An 18,644-nucleotide genomic window follows, 5' to 3' on the forward strand; every position below is an offset into this window, starting at 1 on the left:
TCAGACTGCGGCCGCTGTCCATAAGGACTCGCGTGAGGTTGAATCCCTCAATGATTGGATCAAGGACCAATGCAGCCGAACCTCCATGACGGATAGTGGTCGGATGGTCTCTACGATCAAAGGTGATTGGACAGGCTGACCACGGCTTAAACTTTGGGGCGACTGGCTCGATGGCGTAGACGTCCCTTAACGCACGCTTGCACTCCCGCTTAGGGATATGAGTAATGTAGATCATGTTCACCGTTTTGAGCTCGGGGGGGTATTTCTTCTGTCCCCCCGTGTTTGGTGGGTGAGGCTCTTCATAGTCGTCCTCGCTGGGCAGCCCTTTCCCCTTGTGTTCGGCGTTGAGCTTGCCGGCCTGTTTAAAGACCCAACAATTTCCGTTGGTATGATTGGCAGGCTTATCGGGGGTGCCATGAATCTGGCAAGGCCGATCGAGTATTCTGTCCAAACTAGATGGACCATCTCTGTTTCCTTTAAATGGCTTCTTCCGTTGACCAGATTTAGAGCCACTAAATACGGTGTTCACCGCCGTGTCTTCGGTACCTTCGTTATTTTTTTGACGCTTGTGCTTGTTGCGTCATGGTTTGCCATTGTCGTCCCTGACTTCAGAGGTGCCAGGGTCGCTGGATCTATTGCTTCTATGGGCTAGACAGCTAAATTCTCCCGCGCAAAAGCGGGTCATAAGTGCGGTAAGGGCTGCCATGGATTTCGGCTTTTCTTGGCCGAGGTGTCGGGCGAGCCACTCGTCTCGGACGCTGTATTTAAAGGCCGCGAGGGCTTCGGCGTCCGGACAGTCCACAATTTGGTTCTTTTTAATTAAGAACCTGGTCCAGAATTTCCGGGCTGATTCTCTGGGTTGCTGGACTATGTGACTAAGGTCATCGGCGTCTGGGGGCCGAACATAGGTACCTTGGAAGTTGTCTCTAAAGGCATCCTCCAAGTCTTCCCAGCTACCAATAGAGTTCTTTGGGAGGCTATTTAATCAGTGCCGAGCTAGTCCCTTTAATTTGAGCGGGAAATATTTGATGGCGTGGAGATCATCACCGCGTGCCATGTGGATATGTAGAAGAAAATCTTCAATCCATACTGCGGGATCTGTCGTACCATCGTATGATTCAATGTTGACGGGTTTAAACCCTTCTGGGAACTGATGTTCCATCACTTCGTCGGTGAAGCATAGGGGGTGTGCGGTGCCTCTGTATCGGGCGATGTCACGGCATAGTTCGTACGAAGGCCCTATGCGGTTTTCGGCCCGGGTGAGGTTGTGCCTGTCACGCCAGGTCTGATGGCGTCCTCTCACGTTGGAGAACGCCCCCTCGATCCATAGATTGATCTTGTCTGACTAGCTCTATTGTCCAGGTCCTTGCGTAGGTCGTAGGTATAGCTCGGGGCTATTGCCTCCGTGCCTCGACGGCGGGGTGGCGCAGGCTGGTGTTCAGCGTGAGTAGCAGGTCTATCTCATCCACGTAGTGGTCGGTCGGGCTCATCAGCAGTTTTGTGCTTTGGCGGTATTGGCTCAAGGGCCTCGTCGTCAAATTGTGGTAGTAGCTTGCGCTTTGGGTAACTCTTATAGTTGGGCGTTCAAGGCCGTATTCCTCGGCTGCCAAGACATTGTCCATCTATCATTGAGCAAATCCTGTTTAGCTTGAAGCTGTTGCTGCTTCTTTTTCAAGCTACTCGCAGTAGCGATTAGCCGGTCCTAAAAGCGCTCTTGCTCGAGGGGTTCCTCAGGCATGATGAAGTCTTCATCGCCGAGGCTCACATCCTCTTCGTAGATCGGTAGGTAATTACTGTCCTCTGAGTCCTCGTTCCCGACTGGATCATCGGGGTTAACTTGCCCTTCCTCCCAATCATCCTGTTCGAATGCTGGCTCGACAGGAGCTTTTGGGTCTTCGGCATTATCTGGAGTGTTACTGTCTCTGGTGCCGGTATTGCTGTCTTTGTCGTGATGCGATTTTAAGCGGCGCCGCTGACGTCGACGCTTCGGAGGTGCTTCAGCGGGCTCGTCCTCAACCGGATCCTCCTTGCCGTCGTTGCCATCCTCTTTGGGTGTGTCCCACATTCACAGGTCGTATGTGGAGGTGGCCGTCTATCATCCAATAAACGGAGGGTCATGGCCTTGTTCGTCTTCGGCATCGTCGTCCATACCGTCGATGTCTTCGGAGGCGTAATCCAGCATGTCGGTTAGATCTTCGAGAATGGCTATGAAGTGCGTTGTGGGTGGGACGTAAAATTCCCCGCTCTCAGCCCCTAGTCCGGACTGGGCATAATTCGGAAGCGATTCATCCGTAATGGCGAGTGATCGCATTAAGGACAGAGCCTCGTTTAGGAGCGAGGTTTGGACAGAGAAGCGAGGGTCCGGAGGGCTGACCGGGGCGATAGCCTCTTGGCCACGCCTGCTCGACACGAACCTCGAGAGTTCGGATTTAGATTCTGAGGGAGAATCCGATGACGCCATCCCCTCTGGATCTCCGGTAGCAAGTTCCATAATTGCAGACAGTCCGGCGGGCTCTAAACTCCCGCCTTTGGACCTTCTAGTGTGCTCCGGATCTAAGGCCGGAGCGGTGCTTGGCGCCGCAAACCCTTCGAAGATCAAGTCTCCGCGGATATCAGCGACATAGTTCAGATTTCGAAAACTGATCTGATGACCAGGGGCGTAGCTGTCGATCTGTTCCAAGTGGCCAATCGAGTTGGCACGCCGTGCAAAGCCGCCGAATACGAAGATTTGGCCGGGCCAAAATTCTACCCTGAAACATCATTATTGTAGATGATCGAACGAGCCATCGAACCTTCTATCGACAGCACAGAGGGACTCTCAATGAAAGCACCAATGTCGGTGTCAAAACCGGCCAATTCAGATAGGTGGTCCCGAACTGTCTGTCTGAGGATCGAAGGTAACAGGAGGCGGGGGACATGATGTTTACCCAGGTTTGGGCCCTCTTAATGGAGGTAATACCCTACTTCCTGCTTGATTGACTTTGATGAGTATAGGGGTTACAGGAGTTGATCTACCTCGAGATCGTAATGGCTAAACCCTAGATGTCTAGCCTGTATGATTGTGATTGCCTCTACAGATTAAACCCTCCAGTTTATATAGCCACCGGAGGGACCTAGGGTTGTACAGAGTCGGTTTACAGAGAAAAGATTCTTCATATCCGAACGCCAAGCTTGCCTTCCATGCCAGGGAGAGTCCCATCCGGACACGGGGGAAAGCCTTCCATCTTGTATCTTCATGGCTCACCAGTCTGGACCACGTCACATAGCCCGGACGCCCAAGGACCCCCCTATCCAGGACTCCCTCAGTCATGAAGTAGTATTCTCCAATATAACCATGAGTAGGTCCTTCAAACCTTGAATCTCCCGAAGGGCTTGATGAATTAATTCACTGTTTTTCTTCACCTCAGCCATTATGTGTTTATTCTCCGGGCCCCACGATTTTGTTCCTGCACCATTTTCTCTCGGCCGAGATATGTCCCAATTGGACGGTATGTGCCTACGAGGAGTCTTCTCGAACCCATAATTATGAATCTAATTGCAAAAATTGTTATTATTTAACCTGTGTAAAGGCCTCCTCGGAGGGAGTTCTTCTTGCACTTCCATGCTCGCTTGATTGTTTGAAGATCCCATGGCTTGATGAGGATTGGGGTGAGTAGAGATGCCGGCTAGTGTGCCTCTCTGGGAGGCCGGAGAGTGAACCCCAAAGGGATTTACCTCCTCTTCCTCCATAGGAGCCTCTCTGGCTTCATCTCTCCACAGATCCTCTTGAACCACCCTTGTGTCTTCTTCTCCATTATTGAAAGGTGAGGAAGACATGATGTTGGTCTAGCTGAATCTGTCAGAAAACAACAAGAAAAGAGAATAGAGGATTTCTCCACGATACGGTGGTTAACAGGTTCGAGAGGTATATATAGATTTTTTTATCCTGGAGGACAAGCATACGATAGGAAAATGGAGTCCGGAAGGTGTCCCAGGTGGGCACAACCCACCTGGGTACGCCTCCTGGAAGTTTGTTATTTTCCTATTTTTCTAAATATTCGAAAACTGACGAAAAATATGTTTGCGGATTTTTCGGAGTCCGTTTACTTAGAGTATCACGTACCTCCTTATTTTACGATTCTGGAGTGTTCCGGAAGGACTCTTTTATGTGTTCTTCCGATGTCAAGGTTTGGATAATATTGCTTTCAACATTAATGGGCGTACCTGAGATATAATGTTTTATTTGTTGCCCATTGACAACCTTCGGGTTAGTACCTTCGGGATTATTTATTTTGATGGCTCCAGACCGATAAACCTCCTCGATAACATATGGGCCTTCCCATTTTGAGAGGAGCTTTCCTGCAAAGAATCTCAAACGAGAGTTGTACAAAAGGACATATTCTCCGACTTTAAACTCACGCTTTTGGATTCTTTTGTCATGCCATCTTTTAACTTTTTCTTTGAATAATTTTGCATTTTCATAAGCTTGGGTTCTCCATACATCTAATGAGCTAACATCAAATAACCTCTTTTCACCGGCAAGTTTGAAATCATAATTGAGTTCTTTGACTGCCCAATATGCTTTATGTTCTAACTCAAGAGGCAAATGACAAGCTTTTCCATAAACCATTTTATAAGGAGTTCTTTGACTGCCCAATATGCATCGTCTAATTTCTTAGACCAATTCTTCCGGGACCTATTGACAGTCTTTTGAAAAATTAATTTTATTTCTCTATTGCCAAGTTCAACTTGACCGCTAGACTGAGGATGATAAGGTGATGCAATTCAATGGTTAACATCATACTTGGCCAGCATTTTACGGAAAGCACCATGAATAAAGTGTGAACCACCATCAGTCATTAAATATCTAGGGACTCCAAACCTTGGGAAAATAAATTCCTTAAGCATTTTAATAGAGGTGTTGTGATTAGCACTACTGGTTGGAATAGCTTCTACCCATTTAGTAACATAATCAAGAGCAACTAAAATATGTGTATACCCATTAGAGGAAGGAAAAGGTCCCATGTAATCAAATCCCCAAACATCAAATGGTTCAAGTGAATAGTTCATGGCATTTCTTGGCGCTTACTGATATTACCTATTCTTTGACATTCAACACAAAATAAGACAAACTTATAGGCATCGTTGAAGAGAGTAGGCCAATAAAATCCAGATTGCAATACCTTGTGAGCAGTTCTATCTCCAGCATGATGCCCTCCACATGCTTTAGAGTGACATTTCTGTAGGATTTGTCCCTGTTCATGCTCAGGTACACAGCATCTAATAATACCATCTACTCCTTTATAAATATGTGGGTCATCCCAAAAGTAGTGTCTTAAATCATAGAAGAATTTTTTTCTTTTGTTGGTAAGTAAAGCTAGGTGGTAAATATTTAGCAACAATGTAGTTACTATAGTCAGCATACCAAGGGGTACTATGAGCAACATTTATTGCAGCTAACTGCTCATCAGGAAAAGTATCATCAATAGGTAGTGGGTCATCAGGCACATTTTCGAGCCTAGATAAATTATCAGCTACGGGGTTCTCAGCTCCTTTTCTATCAATGATATGTAAATCAAATTCTTGTAACAAAATAACTCGTCGAATAAGTCTAGGTTTAGCATCTTTCTTTTCCATAAGATATTTAATAGCAGCATGACGAGTGTGAACAATTACTTTGGAATCAACAATATATGGTCTAAATTTATCACAAGCAAACACCACTGCTAAGAATTCCTTTTCAGTAGTTGCATAGTTTCTTTGAGCACTATCTAGAGTTTTACTAGCATAATGAATAACATTCAGTTTCATATCAACTCTTTGTCCTAGAACAGCAGCAACAACATAATCACTAACATCGCACATAATTTCAATAGGCAAGTTCCAGTCAGGTGGTTGAACAATAGGTGCAGAAATTAAGGCTTTCTTGAGTGTTTCAAAGGCTTCTAAACAATCATCATAAAAAATAAAAGGAATATCCTGTTGCAAAAGACTTGTAAGAGGCCTAGAAATTTTAGAAAAGTCTTTGATAAATCTCCTATAAAAACCAGCATGATCTAAGAAACTACGAATACCTTTTACATCTTTAGGACATGGCATTTTCTCAATTGCATCAACCTTACCTTTGTCCACTTCAATACCTCTTTCAGAAATTTTATGACCCAAGACAATGCCTTCATTAACCATAAAGTGGCACTACTCCCAATTCAAGACAAGATTTGTTTGTTCACATCTCTGCAAAAACTCGATAAAGGTTGCTTAAACAATCATCAAAAGACTTCCAATAAATAGAGAAATCGTCCATGAAAACCTCAACAATCTTTTCACAAAAGTCAGAGAATATAGCAGTCATACATCTTTGAAAGGTAGCAGGTGCATTACACAAACCAAAGGGCATACGTCTATTAGCATAAGTTCCAAAAGGACAAGTAAAAGTGGTCTTTTCTTGATCAGGTTGAGAAACAGGTATTTGTGAAAATCCAGAATATCCATCAAGGAAGCAAAAATGTGCGTGCTTAGATAATCTTTCAAGCATTTGATCAATAAAAGGCAGAGGGTAATGATCTTTTCTAGTTGCTTTGTTTAATTTTCTAAAATGAATTACCATTCTATAGCCTGTAACAATTCTTTGTGGAATAAGTTCATTCTTATCATTAGGAACAATAGTGATACCTCCTTTCTTAGGGATACAATGAACAGGAGTTACCCATCTACTATCAGCTATATGATAGATTATACCTGCTTCTAGAAGTTCTAATATTTCCGTTCTTACCACGTCTTTCATCTTCGGATTTAACTGACGTTGGTGATCAACAACGGGTTTAGCATCATGTTCCATATTAATTTTGTGTTAACATAGAGTGGGACTAATGCCCTATAAATCATCAAGAGTATATCCAATAGCAGCTCGGTGCTTCCTTAGAACTTTCAATTATCTTTCTTCTTCATGTTCTGAAAGGTTAGCACTAATAATAACACGATATATCTTCTTTTCATCAAGATAAGCATATTTCAAAGTGGCTGGCAGTTGTTTTAATTCAAACACAGGATCCCCTTTAGGTGGAGGATGTCGGTGTTCTGGGAATGGGGGTCCCCAAACTTGCCTGCCTGCAGCCCACAGCGTGGCTAAGCAGCAGGCCGTACGGCCCAACTTCATCAACAAGGCATCCAAGACCCTCGTGAGAGTCCAAGCCTCGCGAGACGGATGATGCAAGACCTCCTCTGGAGTGGCCTAGCCAGGCAGGCTCACGACGAGCGGAGATATCAAGGCGGGGCAAACCTCACGAGGCTCTCGTGACTTGAGCCATGACGAACGGCACTAGGCGGGCGCCAGCGCGCAGTGTCCTTATTTCCTCTTTGGTGCTAAGGAGGCCAGCGCAGGCGAAGAGAACCGAGGCATCAGGTAAAGGTTGCTATATTGGTGCAACGAGACCAAGACCAGGAGGACGGCAAGACGGAGGTCATCGTGGAGCCCAAGACGGCGTCACCACCAGAGCTTTTCGCAGGCGAAGACCACTTTTGTCAGGATAGCTCGTACTAGCTGTCCCCCTTCGAATTTGCCCGCCGTTGTTGGCTCCCTTCCCGCTCGATATTTGGGAAGAGGACCAGGGCCTATATAAGTAGAGCTAGCCACCACAGTAGGGGCATGGAGCAATTCACTTAGCTCTCACCTATACAAGCTAGCCAAGCACAAGAACACCTCAACCTCAGGAGGCTGTTCTTCCCTTGTACTGTTCATCATCAGCCCAAGAGGCAATCCACCACCACCACACTGGAGTAGGGTATTACACCACAACGGTGGCCCGAACCAGTATAAACCTCGTGTCTTTCTGTGTTGTGAGTTCGTCGAGTTCATCCGCGAGATCTTAGCGAGCTAGAGCGTAGATCGGTACGAGGGAAAGACTTCGCGCACTCCCTAGTGTTCGAACCTTAAGGGTTTGCCGGAACCCCACATCCGACATTTGGCGCACCAGGTAGGGGTGCGCCGGAGCTTCTTCTCCGCCGACCAGCTCGCCGACGCTCCCCAGCCATGATGTCTGGCGATTCAAGGGCCAGCTCCGACCGCTGGGCATCCTGGCCAGCCCGGGCAGCGCCGCTTGCCCATGAAGGTCTCGACCCCGCACTCCAAGCGGCACGGGCGCCGCCAAACCCTGCCGGGCACGGGCGCCGCCAAACCCTGCCGGGCACGGGCAGCGCGGCCAGACGTCGTCCACCCTCACCCCACGACAGGTACGGGCCGCGGCAAGAGCAGCGAGCCATGCCGCAGCAACGACGCCGCACTCACGGCGGGAGCAAGCAAACATGCGGGCAGCGCTCACCGTGCTAAGGGAACTGTTGCGGTGCAGGCTGATGGAAAGCGGCCGGGACACGCTGGTGGAACGTGTTGCCGAGCTACTGGATGCAGCGGCCTCGGGAGCACCACCCTTCTCCTATCGGTTTCCTCCCCAGGCCACTGCAGGGCCGCGCGGCGAACATCACCACATCAGCGCGCCATCAACTACGCCCGGGGGCTTCATCAACATCAGCACGGCTGGCGGCATAGGGGACTCCGGCTCCCCCATGCCGCCCTCGACGAGCACGGGCGCAAGCGTCGCCCCCATGGTCCCGGCCGGGTGCCGTATTGTCATCCCTAGGACACCACCATGGGCGGAAAACATGGAGCGTGGGGCACCATGGCGAGGTGTTCGGGGTGACGGCCCCGGAAGCCTACGTGCCCCGCATGATGGACCAAGGGTACGCACCAGAGGACGACCCTGGCTTGTTCATTGGAGAAGATTGGGGAGAGGGGCGCTAAGAGCCGAAGCCTTTCAAGAACCAACGGAGAACCACGACAGTCGCGCTGGCAACGACAACTACAGGGTACCGCTAATCTCTCAGGAACAAGCTTATGCTAACCATGGGCTGCAGATGACTCAGGTTGCGACGTCGATCGATGACCCTGGCACGGCGGCACCCGTTCCAACAAGGGAGACACGCTGGGGGCCGCCGGGAGGGAGCCAGGAGCAAGGCTCCACCCCGCGGCGCACGACGCGTGGCGACACCCGGAGGTAGGCCCTCTGCCGGGGAGACCTCGACAACCCTTCCCCCGGCAGAGGACCTGTGGTCGCCAAGGGAACCGCTGGCGTCCTCTTTCCCTCCTTTGTGTCGTCCTGGTGACCGGTCGGCTCAGAGGAGGTCAAGAGTGGCGCAAGGTGGGGCCCTCGTCTGGCGATATGAAGCAAGGCCGGTACCTGTGAAGAAGGCCCAGTGCCTGTGAAGCTCGCCGCCCGTGACACTCTCACGTAATAATGAGTTGGGGTTGTACACATCCCGGAGTCTCAGGGGTGCCGGCCTCAAGCCCTAGGGCTCCCTCCCACGCCTAGTGGTAGCACTTAGCTCCGCGCTAGTGAGAAGACTTGAAGACCAGAAGACTAGACTAGGTGCCGGACGCGGCCTTTTGCTTTGGATCTCTCTTTCTGTAGCTTTGCTTTCTGGATCTGGATTTGAGTTGAAGCCGAATTTTTATCGATGCGCGCGGGGGGAGCCTTTTCTCATTTGAGCAATTTCTTGCCTTTTGGATCTCGTTTTGTGTGGGACTCATGTCCATCGCCTTTCCCTCACGAGCTCCTCCTGAGCGAGACTGCGCGAAGCACGCGCACGCCAAGCTCGCGCTAACACTGCAACTGGTGCTCACCTCTCGCGGGGCCCCTTCTGATGGGGCGACGAGCTTTGCAAGGTTCTCAGGAACTCGACACGTCGCAGCCCAGCTCCAAGCTGGTGCTGACTAAGGTAAACCAAGGTAGAAAACTCGCATCAGGATTCACAAGTTCACGAGGACACAAACTCACATCGCATGGGAAAGTAAAAATTGCAATTTGCTTACATGAGGGGCTCCCCCTCTCAAAATGCTCTTACAAGTTTCCAAGGGCCACACCCGAGTTTGTGCGCAGGATGAAACAACAGGAGAACAAAGGATCGGACGGAAATATCGCTCGCTGCATAACCCGCGGATGCGTCACTCGCATCGTCCTCGTCTTCATCGGCGTCGTCGCCGCCGTCGGCGATGCCCCCGTCACCGTCGTCAACCATGTCGCCTTCATCTACGACGACCACCACCGCATCATCCTCCGAAGTGAAGGCCCTGACCAACGCGTCCACATTGTCCTCAACCCAACGCGCTAGGTCGCCCCAGATAGCCGTGGGTACGGGGCGATGGCGGTGTCGAAATCAAAGTTGGGGTCGGCATTCAGGAGGTGGCTGAAGGCACGGGAGAAAGCGCGCTCGAGTAGGCCACGCCCCCTTTCCTCCACAAGCTGGCAAGCTCTGGCAGATCAAGCCTCCAGGCGCGTCACCACCTCGGTGAAGAAGGTCAGGTGGCTGGCATAATCATTTGAGTGAGGGGTCGGTTCCTCCACGTCGCAAATGTGGCCCAGGGCGATATTGGCCCTATTCCGGAGATCCTGAAGCATTGGGGCATGCTCGCGCTCCAGCGTTCGACGCTGGAGCACCTCCTCCGTGTTTTGCCTCACGATGGCCTCTGCGTCATCAACCGCCTCCGGAGGGAGCGCAGCTCGGCGCGGGCGGAGGCCAAGTCCGCCTGCGCCATAACTAGGGCGGCGGCCGTGGCTTCCGCACGCCTCTCAGCCTCGTCCAACCTGGGCCTGAGGGCAGCGGCCCTGCCCTCATCCTCCACGCCCGCGAGCTTCAGCTTCACGTCGTACCTACCCTCCAGATCTGCGCGAACCTCGGTTACCCGGCGATCAACCTCCTCCTTGACTCTAGCCTCGCGAGCCCCGACGGCGTCTTCTGCTTGGGCAACTTGACGCTCCCTCGTCTCTAGTTGCTCGAGCTCGCGGCTACGCTCCATGGCCTCCAGGGCCAGCAGCTCCTCACGCTTCTGGACCTCCTCTTCCTCCGCGGGCGTCCCCCTCAGCGACGCAAGAGCGGCCCTGCGCGCCTCCACCTGCTGCTCAAGAGACGCGCTCCAGGCCTGGAGCTCCCACGCGCGCTTCTCCGCAGCCTCGCGGCGGTGGTCGGCCTCGCAAGCCTCTTCCAAGGCTCGTGAGCGGGCTTCATGGGAAACCTTGAGAGACGCCTCGGCCTTCGCGTTCTCAAGGTTACACTGATAGCGGCCGAGGTTGATGGCCACTTTCAGCTTGCGCTGCTCCTCCACCAGCCGGAGACCTTCAGCCTCAAGGCGCGAGTCGACACTCGCGAGCTCTTCACCAAGTCGACGCATCGCGCCCATCGCCTCCTAGAAGAGCTCGTGACAAACCATGCTCCGCCCGCGCTCGAGCCTGAGCGCTCTGCCCACCTCGTCCACCGCCTTGGGGGCTGCGGGCGGGGCACCAAGTGGTGCGCCCCCTCCAGGCAAGGGGCTGGGCGCTGACGCCGAGCCTGACGTCAACCAGTCCTCACGAGGAGCCCAAGCTGACCGAGGCTCGCTGCTTGAAGAGGAGCCGAAGATCGAAGCCAACAAATTACCATCCAAGACCAGTGGAGGAGTCTTGGGCATGCCTGCCAAGCTCCACGCCAGACCAGGGGGAGGGGCGACAAGGCCGCAAGTTCAGCGCGCCAAGGAGGCAGAAGTGCCCCTTCAACCAACCCTGCTCCAGGGGCAACAAGCGGACTCGGAGCGCTCAAGGCTGATGAGGGAGTCAAGGAAGGAGGAGGCCGTTTCTCAGGAGGCGCAGCCGCCTCGACGGAAGGATCCCTGAAGAACTGACGTCAGGAAATGAAAAATAGCACACAAGGAGCCACAGCGGTACGATACTTACACGTCAACGGCGATGTACTTCCTCCGCTTCAGCGGTCCAAAGATGTTGCTGCCACTGGGAGATCCTTTCCTCTTGCGGAGCTCCTCGAAGTCCATGCAAAGATGACCGAAACGCTGGACGTGACGGCCGGAGCACAACGGGGCCGAAGAAGAGCTCGGAAGAATATATTCAGGGGTGCCCGGTTGCGGCAAACAGCCGGGCACCGTTTCACCACGGCCCCCCGAGGCTCCTGGAGCCTTGGCCTCAGGAGTCGCATGTAGCGTCTCCTCAGCAACTGACACCTCAGGAGGGGAGAGGCAGGCTCCTGAGGACGATGCCCCATGATCACCACTCGGCACGTGCTCCTCAGCACTCGAGCCACAGGCCTCCGCCGGAGCTCGCCCACCTGCACCATCACTTGGGGCGAGCTCAGCATCAGGGGCAAGGAAGGGAACCACGACGACGGGGTTCTCGCGAGTCCCCTCCAGGCCGATTGACCGCGGCCCCCATTCATCGAAGAGAGGCATGTTCTTTACAAATTCATCCTTGTTCTTGCAGCGGTATAGCAAACAGTTCTTCCCAGGCAGTTCGGCCGGCAAGGGGACGCCCATCAGGACTTTGAGCACTATTCGCCGCGTCCTGAGGAGGAGCCCAGACTCCTGAAACCTCTTGTGGTCCTGGCTGCTCAGCAAGGTCCACATTGGACGAGAATGGCGCTGAAGCGGAGCGACCCGGCGTTGGACGAATTCCTTCATCACCATCGGCGCTGTTACGCCGCAATCTTTCAGCAACCTCAACCTGAGCCAGACATGGGCAAGGCCGGGGCTCGAGAGCCGCTGATGGCTCCAACCGGAGTTAGGAACAGCGGGCCCCGACGGAGCCTGAAGCAGAGGACTAAGCACGCCGGCATCAACAAACACCCATCGTGTCCGGAATTCGCTCGTGGGTGGAGGATGCTCGAAGTCGATCCCCTCGCCCACCGTCGCAGCCACGACATGGAAGCTCACGCATCCCGAGCTTTGTTGTGGGTCGATCAGATGCAATGAGAAGAAATGGCGAAGGAGGGCCACAGAAGGGGCTATGCCAGCCATGGCTTCGCACACGAAGGCGAAGACGGCGAGAAGAGTCACAGACTGTGGGTCGAGATGCAGCATGTGGATCTGGTAATGCTCAAGCACCACATTGAAGAAGCCGGAGAAGGGAGGAATCAAGCCAGCCTAGAGGGCATCTATGAAGATTGGGACTTCGGTGGCCGCCTAAGCCGTGCGGGTGCGAGACGCAGGCCAGGCCACCGTCTCCCCCCACTCATTAAAGCTGGAAGCAAGCATCGGGCGCACCTTGTCCATGGCCTCGTTGTTGAGCACCTGAGACCAGCCAAGCGCCGGCGCAGGGGGCGGAGGCGCAGCTGGCAGAGACAGAGGTCCCTTCCCCTTTTTAGCTTGTTTCGGTGCCATGACGATGGAGCAGGCGGAGCGCAAGTCAGATCGGAGAAGGGAAGTAGAGCCACTAGGAAGCAGGGGAATTGGGTAAGCAAAGCGCAAGAGGCGGAGGAATAACTGTGTAGGCCGCAGGGGCCGCATAGCCGGGCGGATTCAAAGGCAGCGTGGGGAAGCGGAGACGCCCACGTCCAATCAACCACCACGCCTCAACCAAGGCCGCAGGATTTTGGGGCCCCCGGTGCTCCGAACATGACCCTTGGCTTCGCCGCGAAGCCAACCCCAGCGCACCTTGGGCCCGGGGGCTACTGTCGGCGTTCTGGGAACGGGGGTCCCCAGACTTGCCTGCCTGCGGCCCACACCGTGGCTAAGCAGCAGGTCGTATGGCCCAACTTCATCAACAAGGCATCCAAGACCCTCGCGAGGGTCCAAGCCTCGCGAGACGGACGACGCAAGACCTCCTCTGGAGTGGCCTAGCCAGGCAGGCTCACGAGGAGCGGAGATATCAAGGCGGGGCAAACCTCACGAGGCTCTCGAGACGTGAGCCATGACGAACGGCACTAGGCGGGCGCCAGCGCGCCCAGTGTCCTTATTTCCTCTTTGGAGCTAAGGAGGCCAGCGCAAGCGAAGAGTACCGAGGCATCAGGCAAAGGTTGCTATATTGGGGCAACAAGACCAAGACCAGGAGGACGGCAAGACGGAGGTCATCGTGGAGCCCAAGACGGCGTGACCACCAGAGCTTTTTGTAGGCGAAGACCACTTTTGTCAGGATAGCTCGTACTAGCTGTCCCCCTTCAAATTTGCCCGCCGTTGTTGGCTCCCTTCCCGCTCGATATTTGGGAAGAGGACCAGGGCCTATATAAGTAGAGCTAGCCACCACAGTAGGGGCATGGAGCAATTCACTTAGCTCTCACCTACACAAGCTAGCCGAGCACAAGAACACCTCAACCTCAGGAGGCTGTTCTTCCCTTGTACTGTTCATCATCAGCCCAAGAGGCAATCCACTGCCACCACACTGGAGTAGGGTATTACACCACAACGGTGGCCCGAACCAGTATAAACCTCGTGTCTTTCTGTGTTGCGAGTTCGTCGAGTTCGTCCGCGAGATCTTAGCGAGCTAGGGCATAGATCGGTAGGAGGGAAAGACTTCGCGCGCTCCCCAGTGTTTGAACCTTAAGGGTTTGCCGGAACCCCACATCCGACAGAGGAGGACCTCCTAGAGTTTCAATAGGCAAATTGTGTTTAAGCGGAGGACGTTGTTCAAAGAAAAATCTTATGTATTTCATTTCTTTCATGCATATGTAAATCATTTTCCTGGTCTAACAAATATTGTTCTAGTGGATCAGTAGGTGGCACAACAATAGAAGCAAGACCAATTAATTCATCTTTACTAGGAAATTCTTTTTCATGAAGTTTTCTACTAAAGTTGGAAAAATTAAACTCATGAGACTCATCACCAAAACAAACACCGACAGTTTGTTTCTCACAGTCTATTCTAGCATTAACGGTGTTGAAGAAAGGTCTACCAAAAATAATGGGACAAAAGTCATCTTGTGGGGAACCAAGAACAAGAAAATTAGTAGGGTATTTTATTTTCCCACACAAGGTTTCAACATCTCTAACAATCCCAATTGGTGATATAGTGTCTCTATTAGCAAGTTTAATAGTAACATCTATGTCTTATATCTTTGCTGGTGCTATGTCATTCATAATTTCTTAATATAAGGTGTAAGGAATAGCACTCAAACTAGCACCTATGTCACATAAACCATGATAACAGTGATCTCCTATTTTAACTGAGATGACAGGCATGCCAACAACAGGTCTATGTTTGTCCTTTTTATCAGGTTTGGCAATTCTAGCAGCTTCTTCACAGAAGTAAATAACATGCCCATCCATATCTTCTTCCAGGAGATCTTTAACCATAGCAATACTAGGTTCTACTTTGATTTGTTTATCAGGTTTAGTTTTTCTAATATAGCTTTTGTTAACCACAGTTGAAACTTTAGCATGTTCCTTTATCCTAACAGGAAAAGGTGGTTTCTCAATATAAGCGGAAGGAACAACTGGATCAACATTGTAAAGTATAGTTTCTTCTTTAATTGGTACCGGTTCTTTAATTTCTTCTTTAATAGGTGGGTGATATTTAAACCACTTCTCTTTAGGGAGTTCAACATGAGTAGCAAATGATTCACAAAAGGAGGCTACTATCTCAGAGTAAAGTCCATATTTAGTGCTAAACTTTTGAAAAGCATTGGTATTCATAAAGGATTTAACACAATCATACTTAAGCTTAATACCTGACTCTTTACCTTTGTCGAGTTCCCAATCTTCAGAGTGGTGTTTAATTCGTTCCAAAAGATCCCACTGGAATTCAATAGTCTTCTTCATAAAAGAACCAGCACAAGAAGTATCGAGCATGGTTTGATCATTACGAGAAAGCCGAGCATAAAAGTTCTGGATAATAATTTCCTTCGAGAGCTCATGATTGTGGCATGAATAAATCATTGGCTTAAGCCTCCCCCAAGCTAGAGCGATACTTTCTCCTTCACGAGGCCAAAATTATATATATAATTCCGATCACGATGAACTTGATGCATAGGATAATTTTTTTGGTGAAATTCCTAAAACTCAACCGATTCCAATTCCAAGATCCAATATCATCGCATACCTATACCATGCCAATGCTTTTCCCTTCAAAGATAAAGGGAAAACCTATTTCATAACTTCATCTCCGGGTAAACCTGCAAGCTTAAACAATCCACAAATTTGTTCCACATATATCAAGTGCATATCAGGATGTTCGGTTCCATCTCCTGCATAAGGATTAGCTAGCAGTTGTTCTATCATACCTTCATATTCAATATTTTCAGTAGGTGCAGTAGGTTGAGGGGTAGCTAACTGTGGTTCCGGTCGAGGTGAAGATATCCCGAACAAACCCCTCAAAGAATTTTTTCCATAGTAACAAGTGACAATAAATTTGAGCACACTATATAAATGTTTCCTTACCAAATTCCACTTACGAAAGGCGCTTCCCTCCTCGGCAATGGCGCTAGAAAATAGCCTTGATGACCCACAAGTATAGGGGATCAATTGTAGCTCTTTTTGGTAAGTAAGATTGTCGACCCCAACGAGGAGCAGAAGGAAATGACAAGTTGTTTTCAGTAAGGTAATGTCTGCAAGTGCTGAAATTGTAAGTAGCGGAGTAGTTTGATAGCAAGATAATTTGTAACAATCAAGTAACGATAGTAGTAACAAAAGTGCAGCAAGGTAAACCAATCCTTTTGAGGCAAAGGACAGGCCAAAACGGTCTCTTATGATAAGCAAAGCGTTCTTGAGGGTACATGGGAATTTCATCTAGTCACTTTCACCATGTTGGTTTGATTTGTGTTCGGTACTTTGATAAATTGATATGTGGGTGGACCGGTGCTTAGGTGCTGTTCTTACTTGAACAAACCTCCTACTTATGATTAACCCTCCCACAAGCATCCGCAACTATGAGAAAAGTAGTAAGAATAAATTCTAACCATAGCATTAAACTTTTGGATCCAATCGGTCCCTTACGGAATAGCGCATAAACTGGGGTTTAAGCTTCTGTCACTCTCGCAACCCATCATCTAATTGCTACTCCACAATGCATTCCCTTAGGCCCAAATATGGTGAAGTGTCATGTAGTCGACGTTCACATGACACCACTAAGGGAATCACAACATACATACTATCAAAATATCAAACACATATCAAATTCACATGATTACTTGCAACATGATTTCTCCCGTGACCTCAAGAACAAAAGTAACTACTCACAAATGATAATCATGCTCAAGATCAGAGGGGTATTAAATAACATATTGGATCCGAACATATAATCTTCCACCAAATAAACCATATAGTAATCAACTACAAGATGTAATTAACACTACTAGTCACCCACAAGCACCAATCTATAGTTCCGGTACCAAGATTGAACACAAGAGATGAACTAGGGATTGAGATGAGGTTGTGCTGATGAAGATGTTGATGGAGATTTTCCTCCCCAAGATGGGAGATTTGTTGGTGATGATGATGACGATGATTTCCCCCTCCGGGAGGGAAGTTCCCTCGGCGGAATCGCTCCGCCGGAGGGCAAAAGTGCTCCTGCCCAAGTTCCGCCTTGAGATGGCAGTGCTCCGTCCCGAAAGTCCTCTCCTTATTTTTTTCTAGGTCAAAATTCCCTATATACTAGAAGATGGGCATCGGAGGTGGGCCTGGGTGAGCACAACCCACCAGGGTGCGCCTGGGCTCCTTGGCGCGCCCAGGTGGGTTGTGCCCACCTGGTGGGCCCCCTTTGGTACTTATTTGCTCCAATATTGATCATATATTTGATAAAAATCTCCGTGAAGTTTCAACTTGTTTGGAGTTGTGTAAAATAGGTGGTCTGACGTTACTTTTCCAGGCCCAGATTTCCAGCTACCGGAATTCTCCCTCTTGGTGTGTAACTTGCATATTATGAGAGAAAAGGCAATAGAATTACTCAAAAAAGCATTATTATGCATAAAAAATCATAAATAACAGTAAGAAAACATGATGCAAAATGGACCTATCACGTACTCCCTTGGAACACCGGGCATGTCCTTTGGGACCATGCAAAGATGTCCCGATTCTCACGGAGGAAGTCGACGAGCTTGCTTTCCTATTTGCTGTCAAGGTTGGAACCTATGATAGTGTAGCTCTCCGGGTGCGCCGGGTCCAAGATGATCTTCTTGGTTTCCTTGGCCGGCTGGAAGGAGGCCCCGGCCTCCGCGTCCTTGGGGTCATCTGGCATGGCTGGCTGCTCGCTGGACATGGCCACAGCCCGGTGAAGGAGACGCTTCTCTTCGGCGATGACGAGGGACACGGCTAGCCGGCTACTGGCAGCCACGCACTTGAGCGACTTCTGGTAGTCGCCGGCAATGGTGATGATGCCCTTGGGACCCGGCATCTTCATCTTCAGGTAGGCATAACGCGGCACCGCCATGAATTTGGCCAGTGCAGGCCGACCCAAGAGCGAGTGGTAGGGGCTGTCCAAGTCAACCACCTTGAACCAGATTGTTTCATGGCAGAAGTGGGCCTTGTTGTCGAATAGGACATCAATCTTGATTTTTCTGATTGGGGAGCATGAAAGCCCAGGGACGATGCCATGGAACACAGTTCAGCTGGGCTGGAGTGGCTTCTCTTTGATGCCCAGCTTCTCCATGGTGTCGCGGTAGAGGATGTTGATGCTGCTACCGCCGTCTATCTGGATTCGGGAGAAGCGGCAAGCCCGCCTCTCCGTTGAGAAGTTGGAGCCCAGCACCATTGCATAAGCACCCGGGAAGGGACCACGGCCGGATGATCATCACAGCTCCAGGTGATGGGTCTCTCGAACCAGTGTATAAATTGGGGGACCTCTAAAGTGACAGCTTTCACCTTGTGGTGCTGCTAACAACGACTGTGCTTGCCGTCGGCTTCACTGGTGAAGACGACGTAGGTGGCA

At 50.6% G+C, this 18,644-nt stretch overlaps 1 protein-coding gene across 1 annotated transcript; it reads right to left on the reverse strand.

The window, feature by feature from the left end:
• Positions 1–17,822: 17,822 nt before the first annotated feature.
• On the reverse strand, positions 17,823–18,146 carry LOC109786871 (uncharacterized). The gene has a single exon (XM_020345435.1). The coding sequence runs from the start codon at positions 18,144–18,146 to the stop codon at positions 17,823–17,825; it is 324 nt and encodes a 107-aa protein (XP_020201024.1).
• Between the last annotated feature and the right edge of the window lie 498 nt (positions 18,147–18,644).

The sequence above is a fragment of the Aegilops tauschii genome, chromosome 3, assembly GCF_002575655.3.
Source record: "Aegilops tauschii subsp. strangulata cultivar AL8/78 chromosome 3, Aet v6.0, whole genome shotgun sequence".
Lineage (NCBI taxonomy): Eukaryota > Viridiplantae > Streptophyta > Magnoliopsida > Poales > Poaceae > Aegilops > Aegilops tauschii.

Coding starts and splice junctions, on each gene's coding strand:
- LOC109786871 (XM_020345435.1), bottom strand. CDS start 18,146: ATGGCGGTGCCGCGTTATGCCTACCTGAAGATGAAGATGCCGGGTCCC.